The sequence below is a fragment of the Stigmatopora nigra genome, chromosome 19 (assembly GCF_051989575.1).
Source record: "Stigmatopora nigra isolate UIUO_SnigA chromosome 19, RoL_Snig_1.1, whole genome shotgun sequence".
Lineage (NCBI taxonomy): Eukaryota > Metazoa > Chordata > Actinopteri > Syngnathiformes > Syngnathidae > Stigmatopora > Stigmatopora nigra.
The window spans coordinates 9,308,870-9,330,000 of record NC_135526.1 but is presented as its reverse complement, the minus strand read 5'-3'; the positions used below and the strand labels follow the sequence as shown (position 1 = coordinate 9,330,000).

General features: G+C 39.7%; 1 protein-coding gene across 1 annotated transcript in view; it reads left to right on the top strand.

Annotated features, from left to right (window-relative positions):
• Positions 1 to 21,131, top strand: part of LOC144212566 (polypeptide N-acetylgalactosaminyltransferase 10-like) — a 54,833-nt gene that overhangs the window by 21,477 nt on the left and 12,225 nt on the right. The window contains exons 2-7 of the mRNA XM_077740549.1: positions 819 to 921; positions 1,800 to 1,938; positions 2,640 to 2,806; positions 18,981 to 19,166; positions 19,498 to 19,681; positions 20,382 to 20,499. Of these exons, the coding sequence (XP_077596675.1) occupies positions 819 to 921; positions 1,800 to 1,938; positions 2,640 to 2,806; positions 18,981 to 19,166; positions 19,498 to 19,681; positions 20,382 to 20,499 (897 nt within the window). The remainder of the gene's footprint in view (positions 1 to 818; positions 922 to 1,799; positions 1,939 to 2,639; positions 2,807 to 18,980; positions 19,167 to 19,497; positions 19,682 to 20,381; positions 20,500 to 21,131) is intronic.

Genomic DNA, 21,131 nt, shown 5'->3' with positions numbered 1-21,131 from the left:
AGAACATATGTGATGGTAGTTTGCTATTTGGTGTCACGTTTCCGTGAACTACCAGTCAGGTTAAAGATTCATGCTAATTAATGCCTGGTGGTCACAACATTTGTATTAATATAGTGGGGCTAATTGCCACTTCCTCTTAACTAATTATTTCCGCGCTGGTACTGTGTGATGCACCACAATATATCTGCGTGCAAGCCGCTAAGTGCAGAAGGGTCTTTTCTTGTGGGTTGGCTGGAGTGCTACCTATCTACAGCACATGTTAAACTCAGTGTCACCGCATTGGTATTCACCCCGCAAGCTTCACCAAGCGTGAAATAGAAGAGTACGCTTTACTGTGGTTCAACTCTCAGTGGAGCGGCAAGCAGCCTGATGCTGCTTCAAATAAAATGCCACAGATACCATCAGATGAGAAATCATGTAGTCTAATTAAAAGTTTACTTTATTGCAGTTATAGAAAAGAAAAAAATCTACGTTTTGTCAATATTCACACTAAAGAGGCTGGTTTTGGGGTAGAGTCAGAGATAAAGCTCTTAGTTGTCGAGATGCTGTTTTTTTTTTTCAACAGAAAACTTTCTCTAGAGTTACTACAGCTATACCACGTTTACATGCAACACCTGTGCCTCTTGGCTCATCTGGAACGCATGAATACATTGTCCACCTTATCCCGTCCCCCATGTTGACTCGCTGAGCACTTATGATTTTTTTGACAATTCACCCAAGATCATTGTGAGACATTTGGCTGTGTATGGAAAAAATGTTTGCAAATCATTGATGGTGGATTAAAAAAAACAGACTGCCTGAATGCATGTTTGTTTTAGGATGGAGACGGACAGCAGAAGGACAATCCAGTTGGCCAAAACGGCCCTCAGAGGAAAGACTGGCACGACTACGATGCAATCAAAAGGGACGCTTCTAGATCTGGTGGGTCCACTAACAAAATTTCATGCTAAAGTAATAGCTTGAGATACGAGCTTAATACGTTCCGGGACCAAGCTCGTATGTCAGTTTACTCGTATCTAAAATCAATTTTCTCATCTAAAATAACAATACAAATGCAGCTAAAAATAGGATATTACAATTGTAAAATGTTTTTAACTGTTCTAATTCACCACCTAAGCTCACAAAGTAACAAATACCTTATGATCTGTAATAAGATGTGACATTATTGTGTACCGTATTGTATGGAGTTCTTATCTTTGAGACGGACGGTAGCGGCCAAACGGCTGAGGAGAGAGACGTGACATATTCGGATCGCTACACTTTTGTAACACTATGTAACATAACATAAACTTTAGATTTAACTTAAATGAACTTCACTTACAAAATACACACCTTTTTGTGCAAAAACAAAAAGCAAAGGTGCTAATGTATTCCACCGCAGTTTTCTTGTCAGAACTAGCTGCTTCCCCGTGCCTCACAACTGAGTGTATCCCCAGTTTGTTTTTTTAAAGTTATCGAACCAGGCACAACTCGCTTTGAAGGTTTCAGCTGGCGTCGAAGTATTCCCTTTCGCAGCAGTTTGAACTTTTTCTCCTTTATTCATATTAAAAGAAGCCCCTCCCTATTGCCATGAATGTCACTGCACAGCTGGAAACGGACCAAATTTGTCTCTTATCTCAGGGCAAAAATTTGATCTGAATTTTCCTCGTATCTCAAATTTCTTGTATGTTTGGACACTCATATGTCAAGGTATTACTTACTGTACATTGTTTACACCTGTAATGTAATTTAAACATTGAGGAGGAAACTCGCAATAGTTGCTTTTTATCTTAACGGTGACCTGTGCATGATTGATTCAGGAAACGGCGAACATGGAAAGCCATTCCCTTTGACAGATGCTGACAAGGTGGACCAGGCCTACTGGGAGAACGGTTTCAACATTTTTGTCAGTGACAGGATCTCCCTTAATCGTTCCATCCCTGACATTCGACATCCCAAGTAAGTTGTTGCTTAATCAGTAGGAATATGTCTAACCTAGTCCCGAGCTATCTGCCTAACAATCTATCTTTCTTTCAGTTTTTATGCTATTGTCCTTCATTTCACTGAAAGGGCATGTTCTTCCTCTTCTCTTTTGAAGGTTTGCAATTTCCCAATGACCACTGCAAGCTTAGTTCACAAGGACCAGCAACTCAAATTTCTTTTCAATGCTTCAAATAGTCCAGTGTATAAATGCTTATAGATATTTATTTCAGTTTTATTCAAATAAAGCTTTATGTTTATATGTATGGCAGGCAATGCACGTGCTTGTGGGAATTTTTTTATAGATATATATCTGTCTATGCACACCTGTATATATTTGTATCTGTATTGATGAGATCAGAGAGGGAAGAAAGGACTGCTGTTGCACGTTTTCTTTTTTGGCACCTCATCAACTGTCGTGGTTGGGCGGGAGAAAAGGGGATGGCAATTAATTTCCAGGTGCTTAGTTCCTGAGTGGGATTTACAATCACTGTTTTTCCACTGAGAAACTTTTCAAAAGGTTGTGTGCTTGTGTGAGCAAAAATGAGGTAAAATGCGCCGCAATTATGTCATATTATTTTGTGTTAGGACCAATGAATTAGATTAATAATTGACTGACTGGTTATTTAAATTTGACATGCACATAAAACCGCTCTCAATTTTGTTTGTCTTTTATTAAGCTGCAAACACAAGCTGTACAGCAAGAAGCTTCCCAGCACCAGCATCATTATTCCGTTCCACAATGAGGGTTGGTCGTCATTACTGAGGACTGTCCACAGCGTTCTTAATCGTTCGCCTCCGCAGCTCATCGCGGAGGTGATCCTTGTGGACGACTTCAGCGACAAAGGTACAGAAAATAAAAATGCTATGTTCCTGCCTTTTGCTGCAGGCCTTTTACCACATGTTAGTTTTAAGAGATGAGTAAGAAATGCATGGGGGTGCACAATAATTATTTCCCTGTTCCTATATTTTGAATAAGGGCATATTAACATTAGCATATTAGCATTGTGAATCAGATTTGAATCCTGCAACCAAAAGATATTGAGCTCTCAACTCATTGCAAACGTATCCACCGAGACATGAGATCCCACATGAAATAGCACATTCAACATATATTCTTCGGCGCTGAAATGGGCGGCACTGGGCGCAGAAGAAGTGACATGTCACTGTCAATATTTAGATATTAATACATTACAATCTTTTCCAATGCTTAGAACAGTAATATTTAATGAATACATTCAGTCATTCATTTTCTGAATCGCTTTAACCTCATTGGAGCCCATGCCAGCTAGTTGGAAGCAAACTTCAGTCGAGCCTTAAGGTGCCGCTTTTGGAGCAAAGGCTTCCTTCCTGCGCGGTAACCTATCAGTCCATGGAGATGCAAAACACGCTTGACTGTGCTTACTTACACCTGTGTTCCAGCAGCTTCTAATTCTTGGCAGATCTGCTTTTTGGTGATTCTCGGTTGAATCTTTTCTCTCAGCAGCAGGTGATAGCTTGCGTTTTCTTCCTGATTGTGGCATTGACAAAACAGTGCCATGCACCTTAAACTTACAAACAATTGTTTTCACTGTTGCTCTTGGGACCTGCAACTGCTTTGAAATGATTCCAAGTGACTTTCCTGACTTGTTCAAATCAAGGATTCGCTTTTTCAGATCTATGCTTTGCTCCTTTGACTTTCCCATTGTAGCGTTTGTGGGCGTTTGCATCCAATGAGCCCTATTTAAATAGCCTCAGAGTAGTTACCACCTTTAGTCACTCATAATTACTCACAAGAAGTTAAGAGGCCATTTTATGAAGCTCATTTCACTGACAACTTTCCAACTGACCAAAATTGCCAATTCATGTTGCTGTATGTATATTTTTGACCCAGCAGATTTGATCCCTTTTTCCTGTTAACCCATAATAAAGTCATAAAAGAACCAAACTTCAAGAATGTTTTTGTGACAAAGAAGTATCTCTTCCAATCACTCTATCAGAGAAAAATCAGAGTTGTTGAAATAATGGAAACTCAAGAGAGCCATGACATTGTTCTTCACGTGTATGCCATGTTTTGACCACAACTGTATATCGACGTATGTGGCATGTCTTACATGGATAATCTCATTTTCTGAACGGCTTTATCCTCACTGGGGTTGTAAGGGGTGCTGGAGCCTATCCCAGCTGACTCGGTGCCTGAGTTGGTGACACCCTGAATCGGTGGCCAGCCGATCGCAGGGCACAAGGAGACGGACAACCTTGCACACTCACACCCATACCTAGAGGTAATTTAGAGAGTCCAACCAGCCTACTATGCATGTTTTTGAAATGCGGGAGGAAACCAGAGTACCCTGAGGAAACACATGCAGGCCCGAGGAGAACATGCAAACTCCACACAGGTGGAACAAACTGGATTTGAACCCAGGACCCCAGAGCTGTGAGTCTAACATGCCAACCACTCTTTCACTGGGCCGCTTAATAAATACACTTCTTGATAATTTTACTTGCATATTTTTGTGTAGGTGCAAAAAATGTAGTATGGTAGTAATAATAGGTGTGATCCTACCTCATGTTTTTTTTTATTATTGTGACCATGTCTGAACACATTATCCACAAAATTTGAGGGATTACTTTATAAATGTTTGCTGTTTTTTTTCTTTTGATAGCATTGATGTTTTTATAGTTGCAAGGTGAACTGAAAATTCTGTACTTATGATCCCGTCACCTAATGCATAGACCACCCCTGCAATTTACTCGTGCTAAGAGAAGCTATTTCAATAAAATGTGTTCGTTCAGTTAGAAATGTTTCTTCCCACATCAACGAAGAATTGTTTCTCGCTATGTATATACCGGAATATGAATGTTTTCAAGAGTTCTCCTCTTGCCGTCTTCAACAACCTCCCGCTCGCATGCTTCCTCGCCTACGCTGGGCCGTGACTCACCCTAAACACGCTAACACTGGAAGTCTCCTGTCACATTTCAAACAAACTCACTCAACTGTCGCCACTCAATTTTGTGAGTAAGCGACTAATGAAAAATATCAATTTAACTAGAAATCAGCAAAAGTTGCAAGCACATTTGGGAAATCTGAGACCACACGTTTCCAGTGATATAAAAATGCTATACTAATTCCAATATCAAGCCAGTATCATGATGAGAAGAAACACAGTTGCACCTTGGATACGAAGTTTAGTAACTTTTTTGCATTGATTGCTTTTATTGACCTTATCAGGTATAATGGAATTTCAAGTTTCAACACGAAGTGCACAAATACAACAACAATCAAACAGAAAAATAAATGAATAATCAATAAATAAATAAGTAGTCCAAGTGAGATCAGCAGAGTGGAGCGGTCTTGTTCCCCCGGAAGTCCAGGATGAGTCACGTGAATAAGTGGTCATATAAATAAGTACATACAAAGTGGTTAGCATTAAGTCTTAATTAGGTCCTTCTAGGTGCAGAACACTGAGTTGAGTCTGGTGACAGCTCTTGGGAAGAATGTGTCCTTTAGTCTGTTTGTCTTGGCCGTTATGGGCCTGTTTTGGCTGCCATAGGGGAGCAGGTAGAAGTGTTGGAAGCCGGGATGTGTATTTTCTTTTGTGGTGTTCTCTGCCCTTCCTAAGCACCAGGATTTGTAGATACTGAATAGGGGGCAGTTGATGAGCTTTTGGGCTGTGTTGATCACCCTCTGCAGGTTGGTGTTTACTTGCTCCTTCCTGAGTACTCTCAGGGAATGTTAACTAGACTGGTGCTAGTTGGTCAGCACATGCCTTAAGTACTATGCCTGGTATTCCATCTGGTCCTGTGGCCTTCCTGGGGTTTACTGCACCGAGCACACGTTTTACGTCCCCTACCTCCATATTGAGTGGGTTGAAGCTTTTTCCCGAACTTGGCGTGGGATGTATTGGAGGTTGAGGTGTTGTGACTGGGTGGTGACTTTGGGACTCAAAGCCTGCAAAAAAGTTGTTTAGCTCTTCTGCTAATGCCGCATCTGAGTGTGCAGGACTTGCAGCTTGGCTTTTGTGCTTGGGACAGTATTTTTGACACATCGTTCGGGGGTCGTCAAGTTGTCCTTCTATCTTCCCCTTGCAATCTGCTTTGCCATCCCTGATCCCTCTCCTCAGGATGGCGCCAGCTGCGTAGCAGGGATCAGACTTAGCTGGTCATCCAAGGCTTCCGGTTTGGGTACACCTGGATGGTCTTCTCCACAGTGACTGTAGCCATCCAGTACTTGATGTAAGACACTACTGTGTCTGTGAATGTGCCCAGATCCTCGTGGTGGAAAGTTTCAACTATGTCTGTTCAAACCAGTGTTGGAGTCGGGAGAGTATGTCGTCAGGCCATATGATAATGGTTCGCTTGTGTAGCTTCGTTTGTCGGTTAAGGGGTGTGTATGCTTGGGCCATGAACAAAAATATGTGGTATGACTGTCCAAAGTGTGAGCCTGCTATGGCTCTGTATGCATCTTGGATGTTAGAGTAAACATGATCCAGAGTTTTATTCTCTCTTGTTAGACATTTCACGTGCTGTTAAAAGTTCTGCTAAACCGTTTTGAGATTTGCTCGATTAAAATCTTGTGCAAATATATGTGCGGCAGTTCAGGTGATTTTTTGTTGTGTCCTTCAGTATGGAGAACGCGGTACTTACCTTAGCGTGGGTGGGATGTAGGCAGCTCTGATGATGACAACGGCTAAATTTCTGGGAAGAAAGAGGGGTCTGCATCTCCAACATGAATTCTATGTCTGGAGAACATTGTCTAACCAGAACAGCGCTATTGTTACACAATCCATCATTCACAAAATTGCAAAGCCCTCCACCTCTTTTTTTCCCTGAATCCTGTCTCATCTCAGCACCGTATGTATGGCTTGCTAACTGCACTATAGCGTTGGGTATTTGTGGGTGGAGGCAGTTCTCTGTCATTATTAGCATGTAGCATTGGCAAATTCAGCGGTTAGCAGCGAGCTCTAATTCCAAATTGTCTGATTGGTTTACGATAGATCTGACGTTGGAGAGGTATATATGCTTGGCAGGGGTGGTTTAAGTGGTTGTTTCTTGAGCTAACACAACACCATCGCTTCTTATTTCTCTCCCAAAACCTTCTCTTTTGTCTATAACAAACCATGGGGGCGCCGCTAATTTTTTCCGGGATGCTGTGTTCTCGGTGGAAATTGCTAGAAACCTTAATTCATTGCTGATAACTGATGTTTAATACATCCTAACAGTTATAGCTGAATTTAAATCCGGTTTTGACGAACAAGTTGCGACAAGACACAAAACACTTGAAAATTAGTTCACAAGTAGTGAGAGCCTTTGACTGATGCACTTATGTAGAGGAAATAAGATATAATTGAGGTGCAATACCAGTGACAAAATGGGACTTCTTTAATTTTGTGAGTCACAAAAACGATTTGTCTTGTATATTTTCAAATATTGGGCGGCTCGGTGACGTGAGTGGTTAGCACGTCGGCCTCACAACTCTGGGGTTCAAATCCAGGTCACGTCCACCTGTGTGGATTTTGCATGTTGGCCTGTTCTTTGTTGGTATCCTCCTCCATCCTACTGCAGTGTACTCCCACATTCCAAAAACATGCATGGTAGGCAGATTGGACACTCTAAATTGCCCCTTGGGTTGGGCGTGAGTGTACTTTGCGATCGGCTGGCCACCGTTTCAGGGTGGGTGTCCCCCGCCCCTGGCCCGGAGTCGGCGGAGATAGGCTCCAGAACCTCCAATGACCCTAATGAGGATAAGGCGGTCCAGAAAATGAGATTAGAGATGAGATTTTCAAATAGCAGGTTAACAAAATATAAATGTTGACACCAGTTCAGTTCTACAGGTTGGATTGAAAAGAAATAGTACCTTACTTTCCTTCTTTTTAAATAGTTTGCAAAAACCCAAAATTTCAATGAATGCCAAAAAATGATATCAAGTTTTATTTAACTTGTCCTACATTATTTTTGTTTTTTACACTTAATTTAGCGCGAATCGTATTCACCCCTGATAAAAACATAAAACTCCGTAAATGGGACAAGGGTACTCCTGAAATGGGGTCGACGGAGGTTAGCGGTTCTGCTCCCGGCTGTCCAGTCCGCTCAGAAAGCTCTATTTTTCTGAGAAAAAAAGACGGCCACAGATCCTGAGTTGAGTGACAGTCCCCTGTCTTCCGCCATTTTCTTATTGGCATGCGGAAGAGAGTGAACTGTCTCCCACTTGCAAATTTTAGCATGAATATGTCACATTTTATGAACTTTTTAAAATGTATACTTACTATAAAAAAACGCAATGTGCTGAAGCCGCGGATGTTGAAGCCTCGAAGTGGTGAAGGATAACAGAATTTATCATTTTGGCTATTACATGAATGAAATCCAAATCTAATTTCTGAAACATTCTTCAAATTTGCAGTGCTTCAAGGCAGGATGACGAGAAGCAGGAAAAACAGCCAGTTATGGCTCGAAACAGAGCAGTAGGAGTGGAATTCCGTGTTGAAAATGGTAGAACCATCTAATCCACCTTTCGGTGTGTACAAGAATCTCCAGCCTCATTAACCCCTAATTGAATTTCCAAAGCCAGTGCAGGGATCCTGTTCAATTCTCAGTCCCCCTGCAGATATTTGGAGGGTGCCCCACCTCAGCTCCCTTTCAAGGTGAGGCGTGCTAATGTGCTCTATTCTCTGTGGATTCCTGTGATCACCATCTGTTCTATGAGAATTTTTACCCTGCTGGCAGCGAGAGCTAGAAACAAAACTGTGGAACTACATGTGTTGTCAAGAGCTGCTTTTTTTCTGATCTTAGTCTTGTGACTCAGATGTGCCAGACTTGGTATTCAACTTCTTTAACTAAAGAGAAAGACTCTGAAAAGTATTAAATAGATAACTTTCCACCTGCATCCCAGTATTGGTTGTAACTTCATAAATGTAACATATACACAGGAAAAAAAGAAATCTATTTCTGAAAATAGCAGAGCTGCCCACCTCCGTCGACCCCATTTCAGGAGTACCCTTGTCCCATATGAATGCGAGTCATGCAAAATACATATAAAATAAAATAAAATATGCGTAGGACAATTCAAATCAAACTTGTATTATCATGTTCTTACATTCATTGAAATATTGTAAAAAGTACAGCATAATGAAATTAAGTTTATATTTCTGTTTGGGTCCTTCTACGTGCGTTTGTCAGAACTTGTAACTCGGATGATTCAGAAAGCACTCGTGTTACCGAACTCTTCCGGTTTACAGTGCAGTTGAATCAAGATGGCGGAAGCCGGGCGTAGTGATGGTGTGGGAAAAAAATGTAATAGAAATTTTTTTGGGATTTTCGGAGTTCAGTGAGGTTGTCATGAGCCCCGGAGTTTGCGTTGCATTTCGGGAGAAACTCCTGAAATTCCGGAGTAGCCTTGAAATAGGTGTTCATTTCTTCTTCAATTTGGCTTTATTGGTTCTATTTGTCATGGAGGTTATATCAAATCAACTCGATTTTCTCATTTGATTTTGTGACAAAACAAGGTTGTTGTATGAACGAATAAAGCTGTAATCTTACGTGATTTTTTATTTTTTGTTTATTTATTGATTTTTTTAGAGAATTATTCATAGCACCCTACTTTTATTTTAGTCTATTTTCAAAAACACGTCCTTTAAATGGAGTTTCCCCGACTATTACTCGGCAGATTAAAGCCAAAAGCAAAGCAGAGTTGCAATATTGTTGGCAGCTTCTGAAAACAATGCATATACTCATTGTATAAAGCAGGGGTCGGGAAATTTTTTGACGAAGAGAGCCATAAACAATTCATATTTTCAAACATTATTCCTTGAGAGCCATACTCAGAATTTAAAAGTAAAAATACATGAAAATGTGAGCATTTATTATTCATTTCACCATTTTGAAAAATGAATGCAGAAGAGTGTAATGAAGAAAATTTAGGATTTACTGAAGAAAAAATATGATTTTAAAAAGGCACTAGAGATGGTTTTAGCGCCACATTGCCGGCGTGACGCTCCCATTGTTGCGTCCGGGACTTAGGTCTCTCACCAGCGGTTCCCATATTCTACAACACAGGTTCGCGAAGAGCCATATACATCCATCAAAATAGCCACATATGGCTCCCAAGCCATAGTTTCCCTATCCCTGGTATAAAGTGATGTTTTTTTGTGTTTGTTTTTTAAACAAGAGGCAAAGCAATGTGCTGTCTTGTTTTTTTCCCTCTGCTCCTCCTGCTTCTATTTGATGTGTATTTTGGAAATGCGTACTGCTCTCAGGGGACTCTTCATTAGCACCTGTTAAGTCTCCATGCTTGTTAGAGGACAGAGATGAGCATGAGAAGCTGTGTTTGGTTTGACTTTAATAAATACTCATTTATTGTGGAAAAACAACATTGGCGTAGTTGGTGAGGAGACCTTCCTGGACTTGTTTTTTATTATTGTTCACAGCTAAGTATTGAAACGTATTGCATGTGTACTTACTTTTATCACTACATACACACACAATTGTAACAATTTTGTTCTCCGAAGATTTTTTTGTATTCACCTGTGTGGATATGTTTCTTTTGAACTAGGCCCGTGGAAAAAACGAATCAATGTGCATTTCAAAGAAGAAAAAAAAATATCTTTGTTATGCAACATTATGTATAATGTAATATTATGCTGTGTGGACAGAAGTGATCAAATTAATTAAATCAAATTTGCCTTTTGACATTAATAAAGATTACTTTTTTAATCTCAAAATGCTTTCCACACACTTCCCACTGTTCACCCAGTGAAAAGACACCAACTCTCTTGTTAAAGACTCTCTCAAGGACTGAGTTCCATTGCTTGGTTTAGTATATTTCTGCAATGTTTGTTAGCCACGCGATTTTGAATGAGGGGGGTCGTGTTAACAGTGACTAATGGTGACTCTGCACTGCCTCTTTGAAGCCACTTTATATTCTCCTTGTTGCGTTCAATTTGTAGCCCCCCTTTTTTGCTTGCCTGAACACACGTTTGGTCACCCATGCAATGATGCATGGATTTTTAGAGATGCCAGCCTTCGTTGTCAGCCTTTTGACCCACAGCGCCTTGAGCAGTGCTGAAGTCTAGTGCAAGATGGCTATCTGAATTAAGATTAGGAAGCCAAAGATCACCTATTAAAAAGTTTAAAGATGTAGAATTACTATGTACATTTCATTTTCTTTGGCTGAACCTTTAGTTAATGAAGTTTGACTAAAAAATGAAATCTTTGATTTCATTTCCGATGTAGATGTTGCGGTAAACAAATAATATTCAAAGCAAGCACAATTACGCATATTTGGAGAAGTTTGCAATAAAAAATATTTTTGTCAAACCAATTTTATATCTACACAAGTAAATACTCTAACTTCTTGTTTAGAGAGGAGATTGAAGACATCATTAACTGCTCCTTTGGGGATTCTTATCAATTTTGGATAAGCGGACTCTAAATTCCCCCTAGGTATGGGTGTGAGTCTGAAAGGTTGTCTTCCTCCTCGCACCCTGCCATCGGCTGGCCACCGATTCAGGGTGTCTTCCGCCTACAGCACCCCCTTGTGAGGATAAGCGATTCAGAAAATGAATGAATAAAAGCTGAGCAGACCATGTAATAAACTGTGGATCTCTGTTTAGTTTTTGCCACAGTGTGTAAAAAAAGGAATCTGTTGAATTTTGACTAAATCAAATGCGGACAGCCACATGTTCAGGCAGCGCTTTTAACAATAAGTTGAAATTGTCCTCTCCTTTCATTAAGTTACAATGTCAATGCTGAGCATAAGTGAATAATGTCTTTTTTCATAGGCTGTTAAAATTGTATTCAATGTGTTAGTAGAAAAACATACAGTAGAGGAAGGGGATCTTTAAATTCCCTCTAGATTGTCTTATATCATCACAGACTTTCCCTTGGCATATGATTTCCTTTTTTATACGATGCTTGCAGAAAAGCAGATTCAAAATGTGCCCCTCTTGGCAGACTGAGGGGGGGGAAAAGGGCAGTATGTGGGGTATATTTTGGAGGAATGAATTAGCATCTTGGCATCTTCCTTTGCGGGAAATAATCCAGCATTTTGACAGGGAAAACTGCTGCTGCTTTAATAGATCCTGCTCTAAATGGAGGCTAATTAAATTGGCCATAAAATGAATTTGCATCTCTATGGCTCAACTTGGGTTACGCATTTGCAATAGATGGATTTTTTTTAGGTGTAATGCCACAATTTGTACGCTTAATATTAATTTTATTATTTGCATTATTTAAAAAGATGAAAATATTCCAGTCCAACTGACATAATATGTATGTAGGTCTCCACAGGAGTCAGGAAAAAGTCTCAGACTAATGGCCCAATTTGAACAGTAGAGCAGCCATTCCAGTGTAAATTACTGGGCATATTTTTATGAACTCATAGAAAATGTGTCCACATGTACCAGACTCACCTGAAGAAAATTGAAAACTTTGCCCTTGGCACAAGTTAAACCAATTTGACGTAAAATGCAGTAATGTCTCAGTGTAATCTAATTCATAAATATTAGGGTGTTTTCACAAATGTGTAATTTAGGCAGCTGGTACCCAAAGTTTTGGTGCTTTTGAAGAAGTTAATGTGAACTACTGATCCTTCACCACCTCGCGGCTTCAGTACATCACATTTTTATATTACCGTATTTTCACAACAATTTTTAGCTGCAGTGTCAATAACGAGCGCTATTTCTGTATTTCACACACACAAAACATGCACCGTTTTTATAGACGCAACCAGGCATGGCAATACAAAACATACACGCATACACCCACACGCTAAAAACACGTTTTTAAAAAGGCAATGGAAGCAAAACAGAGTTCGGTTTTACTTTATTTATCCATTTTACAATGTACTCACATCATTATCACCCACAAATCCATCAAATTCCCCATTTTCTGTGTCCGAATTGAACGACTGTCTCGAAAACGTTGAGTTTTATACATTTGTCCAGGCGGCCACAATCCACTCGCAAATAGTAGGTAGCGTAACTAGCCCGGCGCTGCCTACTACCCTTCGTAAAGCTGTGTTGATGCCGATGTCCAGCTTATTGTATTGTATACACTTAGAAGCAAAGAAAATGTGCATGGAATTTCATGTTGCTGAGTGAAATGTATATTTTTAGCATGTCTACTAAAAACATTTGTTAGCTGAAAATTAACAGGAATTAAGCCATTTTGGAGGAAACAGCTACAGAAAATGCATGTACCGCATAAATTACCCTTTAATAAAGTTACATATATGACCTAAGAGTACCACACTCTTAATGTAGACTAATTTGTTTTCTAACATAGACCCTTCCTCAATTATCGTGATTTAGAGCCCTGCCAATTTGTCGTAAACCGATAAAGCCATATCCCAATTTATTCCAGGCAAATTAACCATAAATAATTAGATGCTGTAACCTTTGCCTCGCGTTGCTCCCTAATGTGTGAACATGTAATGAAATGATTGCCGCTTCCGCCTGTTTGGGAGAAGGTTATGCAAGATTCAGTCTGTGGATGCCTGGAGTTTAGCCCAAATCGATCTGCTAATGGGTTCTCACTAATGGCTTGACCTATAGCTATGTTATGAAGGAGACGGCCGGCTTTCCACCCCCCCCCCCCCCCCACCCCCCCCACCTCGGGTTGCATCAACTCTCTATACTCATTGCTTTTCTTTGGCAGACTCGTTTGTTTGGAACATGGAATAACAAATTACACTATTATATGATGATATTGAGGACAATTTTCAAACGTTTAGGGGCATATCTGTTAGAAGGATTCCCAAATGGTCTCTGAAGGATTATAAACCAACTACATACCTTGGCTTTTTCAGTGTTCACACTGTTGAAATTTTAACTTCAGAAGGCAATATAAGCATAACCTCTAAAACGGTTTATCCAATAAAATAGTATTTGGAAATTTAGGCAAGATTAGGCATCAACTATAACTATAATTAAAGCCGGTCTCACTTAGCACTACTAAAGGTTGTTGGTCTGTCTCATGACTGTAAATCTAAGAAGCCATTTCCAAAAGGATATAGGAAGATTGCCATTTTAGTTTGAATTTGACATTTTCAATGCAGTGACCATTTCCACCACTCCTCCAAAAGCTAATTCTTCTGAGACATTTTTCCTGATCACTACCTAACAAGATATGCTAAACAAGCCAAGGTCATTGATTGTTAGTATGCCAACAAAGTATGATGACTCGATAGCAATAGGACGTCTTTCGAAGCATAGACCGTCTCTGTGCTATCATGAGCTCTGTAGGTCTAATTTTATGCACGGTGGATAACTTTGCTTGCAATTACGGGTGTCTACTCTGTTGCTAGCCTGACACTATGCTATCGTATGTTATGCAACCATGTTATGCCAGCGTATGTTATGCTAGTATATGTCATGCTAGCGTATGTTATGCTAGTATATGTCATGCTAGTGTATGTTATGCTAGCATATGTTATGCTAGCATATGTTATGCTATCGTGTGTTATGCTTGTGTTTTTTGTTAAGGGCAGCATGAGCAAAACTAACTTTGATTGTGCTTTATTGAGCTAAAAGGTACTCACGTTAAAAGAAGTTAAAGCAGTTAAACTTCTACAAAACCGTCAACTCCTCATCTTCTGTATCTGATATGAAGAGTTTGCCGTTCAACATGCTATGCTCCATCTCACTGTCAGAGTCGGAGTTGTCGCCGAGGTATTCAGGGAACTTGATACCAGCTTTGGTGAAAGCTTGAACAACTGTGCTGGCCAACACTTGAGCCCAAGCATCCACAAACTCATTAACATATTGTCATGACTGGCCCGATGCTGCCTGCCGGTCTTTGTGTATACCATCGGACATTCATTGCTCCCAAGCCATTCCCAACTTTGTTTTGAATACTCTGTTTTTGGCCAGCAGTTGTAGTTCCTTTGCCTAGCCTCCCGCAATTACGCCAAACCCGGAGTTCATATGATGCCATACTTGCCGGACGTCCACTATATTAAAATAGCATGTCAGCAAGAAATGCACCCAGACAATCAAACGGTCAGCATCATACAGCAACATCTACAGAGTATTGAATTTAGTGCATACAAAAAGCGCACTGACTGATTGGGTAAAATTTTAGACTTTTAAGTGTGCCCTATAAGTGTGAAAAAACAGTAAGTAAAAATATAAAACTGTTAGAAGGTCACTCAATAAGACACCAAAAAGATAAATCAAGCCACAGAAGGCTTGAAAGGCCTTGTTGAAGATTCTGTCGGTTTTTGCTGGTCCCGCTGCCTGCCGGATCAATGATACCTTCCTAAAAGAACCGGGGTGCCAAGTGACATCAAAACCAACAAGCACACGCAAGGAAGCAAGGAATGTAATGGAAAATTGAGTCAGTGCTCAGATAAAACATGCCTGTGTGTCATTCGAACAGCCCCAGTTTATCCTTTAATGGTTTAAATGGACCGCTGCCTGTCCTCCATCATGTCCTCTGATATTCAGAATCCAATTAGTAGATGCATTGCGAGGGAGGGAGGTTTGGGGCTAAGGGAACGGGGGATGTCTTAGTGAGCAGGACATTTGTAAGAACTGCTATCAAGGAGGAACACTGACTGTGGTGATATTTTATTAATGAGAGCTCATGCTCTCCAAGTAACTATAGTCCACTTTATGCTTTGGTACAAAAAAAATCGGGTGAATTTGTGTATAACTTTTGAGTCAGGAATTAAATTATGTGCTCTTTTTAAACAAATGTCACTGTCTTTACTAAATAGCAAAAGAACAGTGTAATACAATAATCCCTCAAATATCGCGGTTAATGGGGCCAGATATAGCCGCGATAATCGAAAAGCCTCGGGGTAGGGTCAACCCTATTTAAAAAATTAAATACATAAATAAAATGTCTTCGGTGCTGAGTCCTAGTAGCAAAAGTGGCTTCCGGTTACAGAGTTTCAGCATAGATTTTCATATTTTTATGCACTTATCGTATTTACTCGCATTTAAACTGCACCCTTACAATTTTAGAATTGTACAATTTCTCGCGTATAAGCCACCCTCTGATTCCCAATTTTCACCTCCATATGCACTGTCACTTTCGAACAAGAAATAAAACAAAAACAAAAACAAAGCTCCCTAGGTGAAATGGCTGTCCGGGAGCTAAGTAAGATGGCCGTGCCGCTAGCAAGCAGTCACTGGAATGCGAGTTTTTTCATGTTTGATGCAAAATACTTATGTTTGTTTTTCTTGAATTTCATTCATAGATGTCAAAATACATTTTGTTTAGCGTTTTATCTCTATCTTTTCTCTGTTTTGAAATAAATGACATTATCGGCTGCATTTGCTTGCCTCATGATGTCACGGCGCCATTGTTTCGTGACGTCATTGTGCCGTGGTGTCTCAACTTGCAGTTTTGTGCATGTCGTGTTTTTATGCGCAAATAAGCCGTATCCTCGTTTCAGTCATCATTTTTTGACCGACAAAAGCGGCTTATGTGAGTAAATACGGTAATAAAAAAATTAAAAACATTTCCCCAGAAAAAAAATCTTATCCATCTAGTGTAGCCGCCAAATGGCGATAATTATATATGAAATGGTGTTTGGATTTTGATCTGTCCTTAGAATTGGAAGACAGTTTTAGAGTCTGTAAAGAAGACACATTGGTTAACAAAATGGGCAGGATGGGACAGAACATATGTAGTGAGCGAGACAGTTGAAGACCCTGTGAACAAGTGGTATAAAATGTAGCAAGTAGGAGAGGACATAGTATGTGAATCAGGTAGTACTATGAGTGTAATAGAAAATATCAACAAAGCAGGTGTGAAGAAGGAAATTAAGCAAACTGAACAGTAAGAAATAAGATCGAAAAACAAAAGACAATACATTCTAAAATACATGAGTAAAAGCAGCAGCAATCAATCAGGATGGGAAAGCCCTATTCATTCATTATATGTAGCGCTTATCCTCTCAAGGGTCGCGGTGGTGGGGGTTATCCCAGCTAACAATGGACACCAGGTGGGGCACAATGTGAATTTAAAAAGTTAGTAGCAATAACTATAGCGACCTAACACCAAACGGCCAAATTGCAGGACATACCAAATCATAGTGAACCAATAATTTGTAATGATACATGAAATGACTATTAGAAGTTGAAAGGGAAGCTATTGCAAGACCTTGGAAACCCTCCTCCACTGTTCATGACTGACTTTGGCCTAACACATGTTTTTATGAGACGGGATGGAGAGAGTGTGCTTGCTCAGGGCCTTGTAAATGCTCCCTTTATTGAATTAGCGCTAAAAACCTAGACAGCGCAATCGAGCACTTTGTTTGTTCCACCACGTTGAAACGACAGTTACGGCACAGTATAAATTACAACCTCAAGATGTGATTTATGTGTTTTATTTCCATAAAAGTGACAAAGGAGAAAAGCTAGATGCCATGTTTTCTTGATTGATACTTTTTTTTCTAGCCACAACAAAAGACCAAACAACACCTATGTCTTGAAGGGAATACTGTACACAATTCATGAATGAAATGAATACCCACACTGAATCACAGCAAAGAAAATGTTTAACTTTTTGTGGGAGAATAAAATAGGAAATATTAGAAATATATGAACTGTTCCTGCAAAAGCTGATGCTTGGCAAAATGAAACGTCATTTAGCTGCAGTGGTGTTTTCCTACTGTTTAGCTCTTTTTTTATCTGTTTGAGCATTTTTTGTAAATAGATTAAAAGCATTGAAAAATACCTCAAATATAACAAATGGTTTATTTACAGTATCTGCTGTAATCGTGATGAACAACATCAAGGGCATAGTGGCAGGAACAATGTTTTATAAATGTTTCAAAATGAAAGACAGAAGTCAGTTAATATGGTCTGTACTACAGGGTGTTTCTTTTTGTGAATTTGATTTGTGTTAAATGTATGGAACTAGTACGGGCAAGTGCATATTTTGAACTTGATCAATGCTGACACAATGTCAAAACAACCACTCCAAGGACACACTGGCTACATTATTTGCAGTTTTGATCTATACACTGCTGTTGGGGCTTTTAAAAATTTCACATGATTAATTATTTGATTTTAAAACACTTTGCTTGCTTTTAGAGTTAAGAGGAATAAATGAAAGATATTTATCCCTTTGTAGGCACCAACAAATTCATGTAGCCCAAGATGGTTCCGTTACGCTATGGTAATTCTGTCTACGGTTTGAAAGTATATGGTAAAATCTCCCCGGACTCATGCTTTCCGGGGTTGACTTTTACACACTTTCCATTTTGGATTCTAACTCTTCGCACATGAACGCAGAGGCAAACCCTTAAAGAACATTTTTTTATTGCACAGTTTAATTGTGGATCTGTATGAGTAATTGAGGGAGACCTGGCGGACAAGTGATTAGCGCATCGCCTCACAGTCTTGGTGTTGTGGGTTCAGTCCCCAGGTTGGTCCTCCCTGCGGAGTTTGGATTGGATGTTCTTTCCAGGCAATACTTGCTACAAGACTCCTTTGTTAGCCACATACATTTCTATTTAAGCATACTCTTCTTGAATACTGACCATTTACAATCTTACTCCTGTGCCAGCAGTGTTTATGCATGCATCCACTTTTTTTTATGTCCTACGCTTGGTTGCGTTTTACCCTCCTTATAGTCCAACGACAGCAGTAAAAAGTAAAAAATCAGCAGATTGCAGAAAAGTTTGCAGAGGAAAAATAATTTCCAGATGAGTTATAATTTCGAAGGCCAAAAGGGGGACATTTTAAGTCTGGAGCAGGTGGCACTACCAGATGCCTGATTTAATGTTGATTGTTAACTTTCATCTATTGTAAGAGTAGTAAGGTGCTATTAAAGTTTTGATTCACAGTACAAATCCTGCTCTGAATACTTATAGCTCAAATAATTCACCGTTTCAAGGTTTTCACATTCTCTTTCATTATATATGTAAGGCTTGTTAACTGGTTATATTTGTGTTGTTTATTTGTTGGTGTGATTGAATTGAATTACGTTAAAAATTTATTTCCATGCTCGACAAAAAAAGACAGCAAGTCAGCCTTTTTGACTTGAAGCGGTCGTTCTTGAAACAGTCACTATTATTTCTCCTTGGACAGAGCACCTCAAGGCCCCTCTGGATGAGTACATGGTTCGCTTCCCCAAAGTGCGCATTCTGAGGAGTAAAAAGAGAGAGGGTCTCATACGGACTCGCTTGCTGGGGGCTACGGCCGCCAAGGGCGAGGTCATCACCTTCCTGGACTCGCACTGCGAGGCTAACGTCAACTGGCTGCCTCCGCTACTGGGTGAGGAAAATTAGTCTGTCAGACACTTAGAAAACTAGTGACAATAGTTACTTTTTGTGCGAAAGATTGAGGAAAATCTAAGTTTTGTGGGCACTCAAGTTTCGGTTCTTGACAGGTATATGTTATGAATGAAAAAAAAAAATTTAGATGAAATTAATGACGACAAAACCTGCAAGCTGTCAACAATAAATTCTCCAAAGAATAAAAGAATGTGAAACACTAGTGTCCACCAGTGAGCCAGAATGAGTCAGAATTCATGAATGCAAAATGCAAGCCAGCAAGCTATGAAAAGCAAGTTTCATCAAATTGTAACACAATCTGTAATTCTCAGACCGAATTGCAGAAAACCGCAAGACCATCGTGTGTCCGATGATCGATGTGATCGACCATGACAACTTCGGCTACGAGACGCAGGCAGGTGACGCCATGCGGGGGGCCTTCGACTGGGAAATGTACTACAAGCGCATCCCCATCCCCACCCGGCTGCAGAAAACCGACCTTAGCGAGCCCTTTGAGTGAGTTGCACTCACTATGATTTGTTCTATTTCAAGTTCAACAGTTAAGCCGGCAGTATTGTAATTTCTCGAGTTAAATGCAGTCTTGCGAATGATTTGCACTCCCAAAATCCATGCTCCTGCTTTTACTTTTCTAAGGCGAGCAAGCTATGAAAAAGCTGATTTTCAATGATCATTGTAATAAAAGCTGTTGAGGAATCTTGAGCAGAAAATACACTGGTGTCAGGGGAAGATAAGCAGAAAAATAGAGCTGCCTGAAAGACGGAATCTATCCTCATTTCTTGGAATTAGTCATCACGTCTTGCCTGACAAGATGACCTTCAACGCAAATCCAATTGAAGTTGCAAAAATGTTCGTTTTCATTTTTATTGACATTGACACAGTTGTGGCCTGAGCTATTAAAAAATATAGACTCCATGCAAAAAAAATCTATCTTCGATGTCAATTCAGCAGAAACAAAAAGCACCGAGTCGTCTGTAATTAAATGTACTGTCTTGGTGCAAATTTCCTCCTCAAATGTATTTGTGACATTTGATACTGTGGAGACGTTTTCAGATTATAATTTACATCGGCTTCGATATGTTAAACACTAATTACAGCCTGGTGTCACAGGTTCATTAGTAAAAGTTAGGAATTTAGTAAATGAAACCAATGTGACCAATCCCTGTCAACCAAAATGTTTTTTCCCCTTGCGGTTTAGGTCTCCCGTAATGGCCGGTGGGCTGTTTGCCATGGACAGGAAGTGGTTCTGGGAGTTAGGAGGGTACGACACAGGTCTGGAGATTTGGGGAGGAGAGCAGTATGAGATCTCCTTCAAGGTGAAGGAAACAATTACCTTCTCTTACTTTACTCACCATTGGAACTATGAGAAATGTTTTATGTGATTACTATGTTGTTTGTAAAGGTGCAACAATGAATGGCTTCATGTGTTTATCGTATAAACCAGTATGTTGGGCGGCCCAGTGGTTGAGTTTCTGCCTGGGTTCAAATCCAGGTTGGTTCACCTGTGTGGAGTTGGCGTGTTATCGCCGGGCCTGCGTGTGTTTTCTCTGGGTACTCTGGTTTTCTCCCACATTCCAGAGACATGCATCGTAGGCTGATTGGACGCTCCAAATTGCCCCTAGGTATGAGTGAGCGTGAATGGCTGTTTGTCTCCTTGTGCCCTGCGATTGGCTGGCTATCATTTCAGGGTGTCCCTATCTCTTTTTTAGGACTCAAGTTTGAAAAAAGACATTTTGAACATAAAATTACATTTTTATACAGAAAGTAATTACAGTACATCAAATTTCACATCTCATTTTCTGTATATATATATATATATATATATATATATATATATATATATATATATATATATATATATATATATATATATATATATATATATATATATATATATGTATATATATATATATATATATATATATATATATATATATATGTGTATATA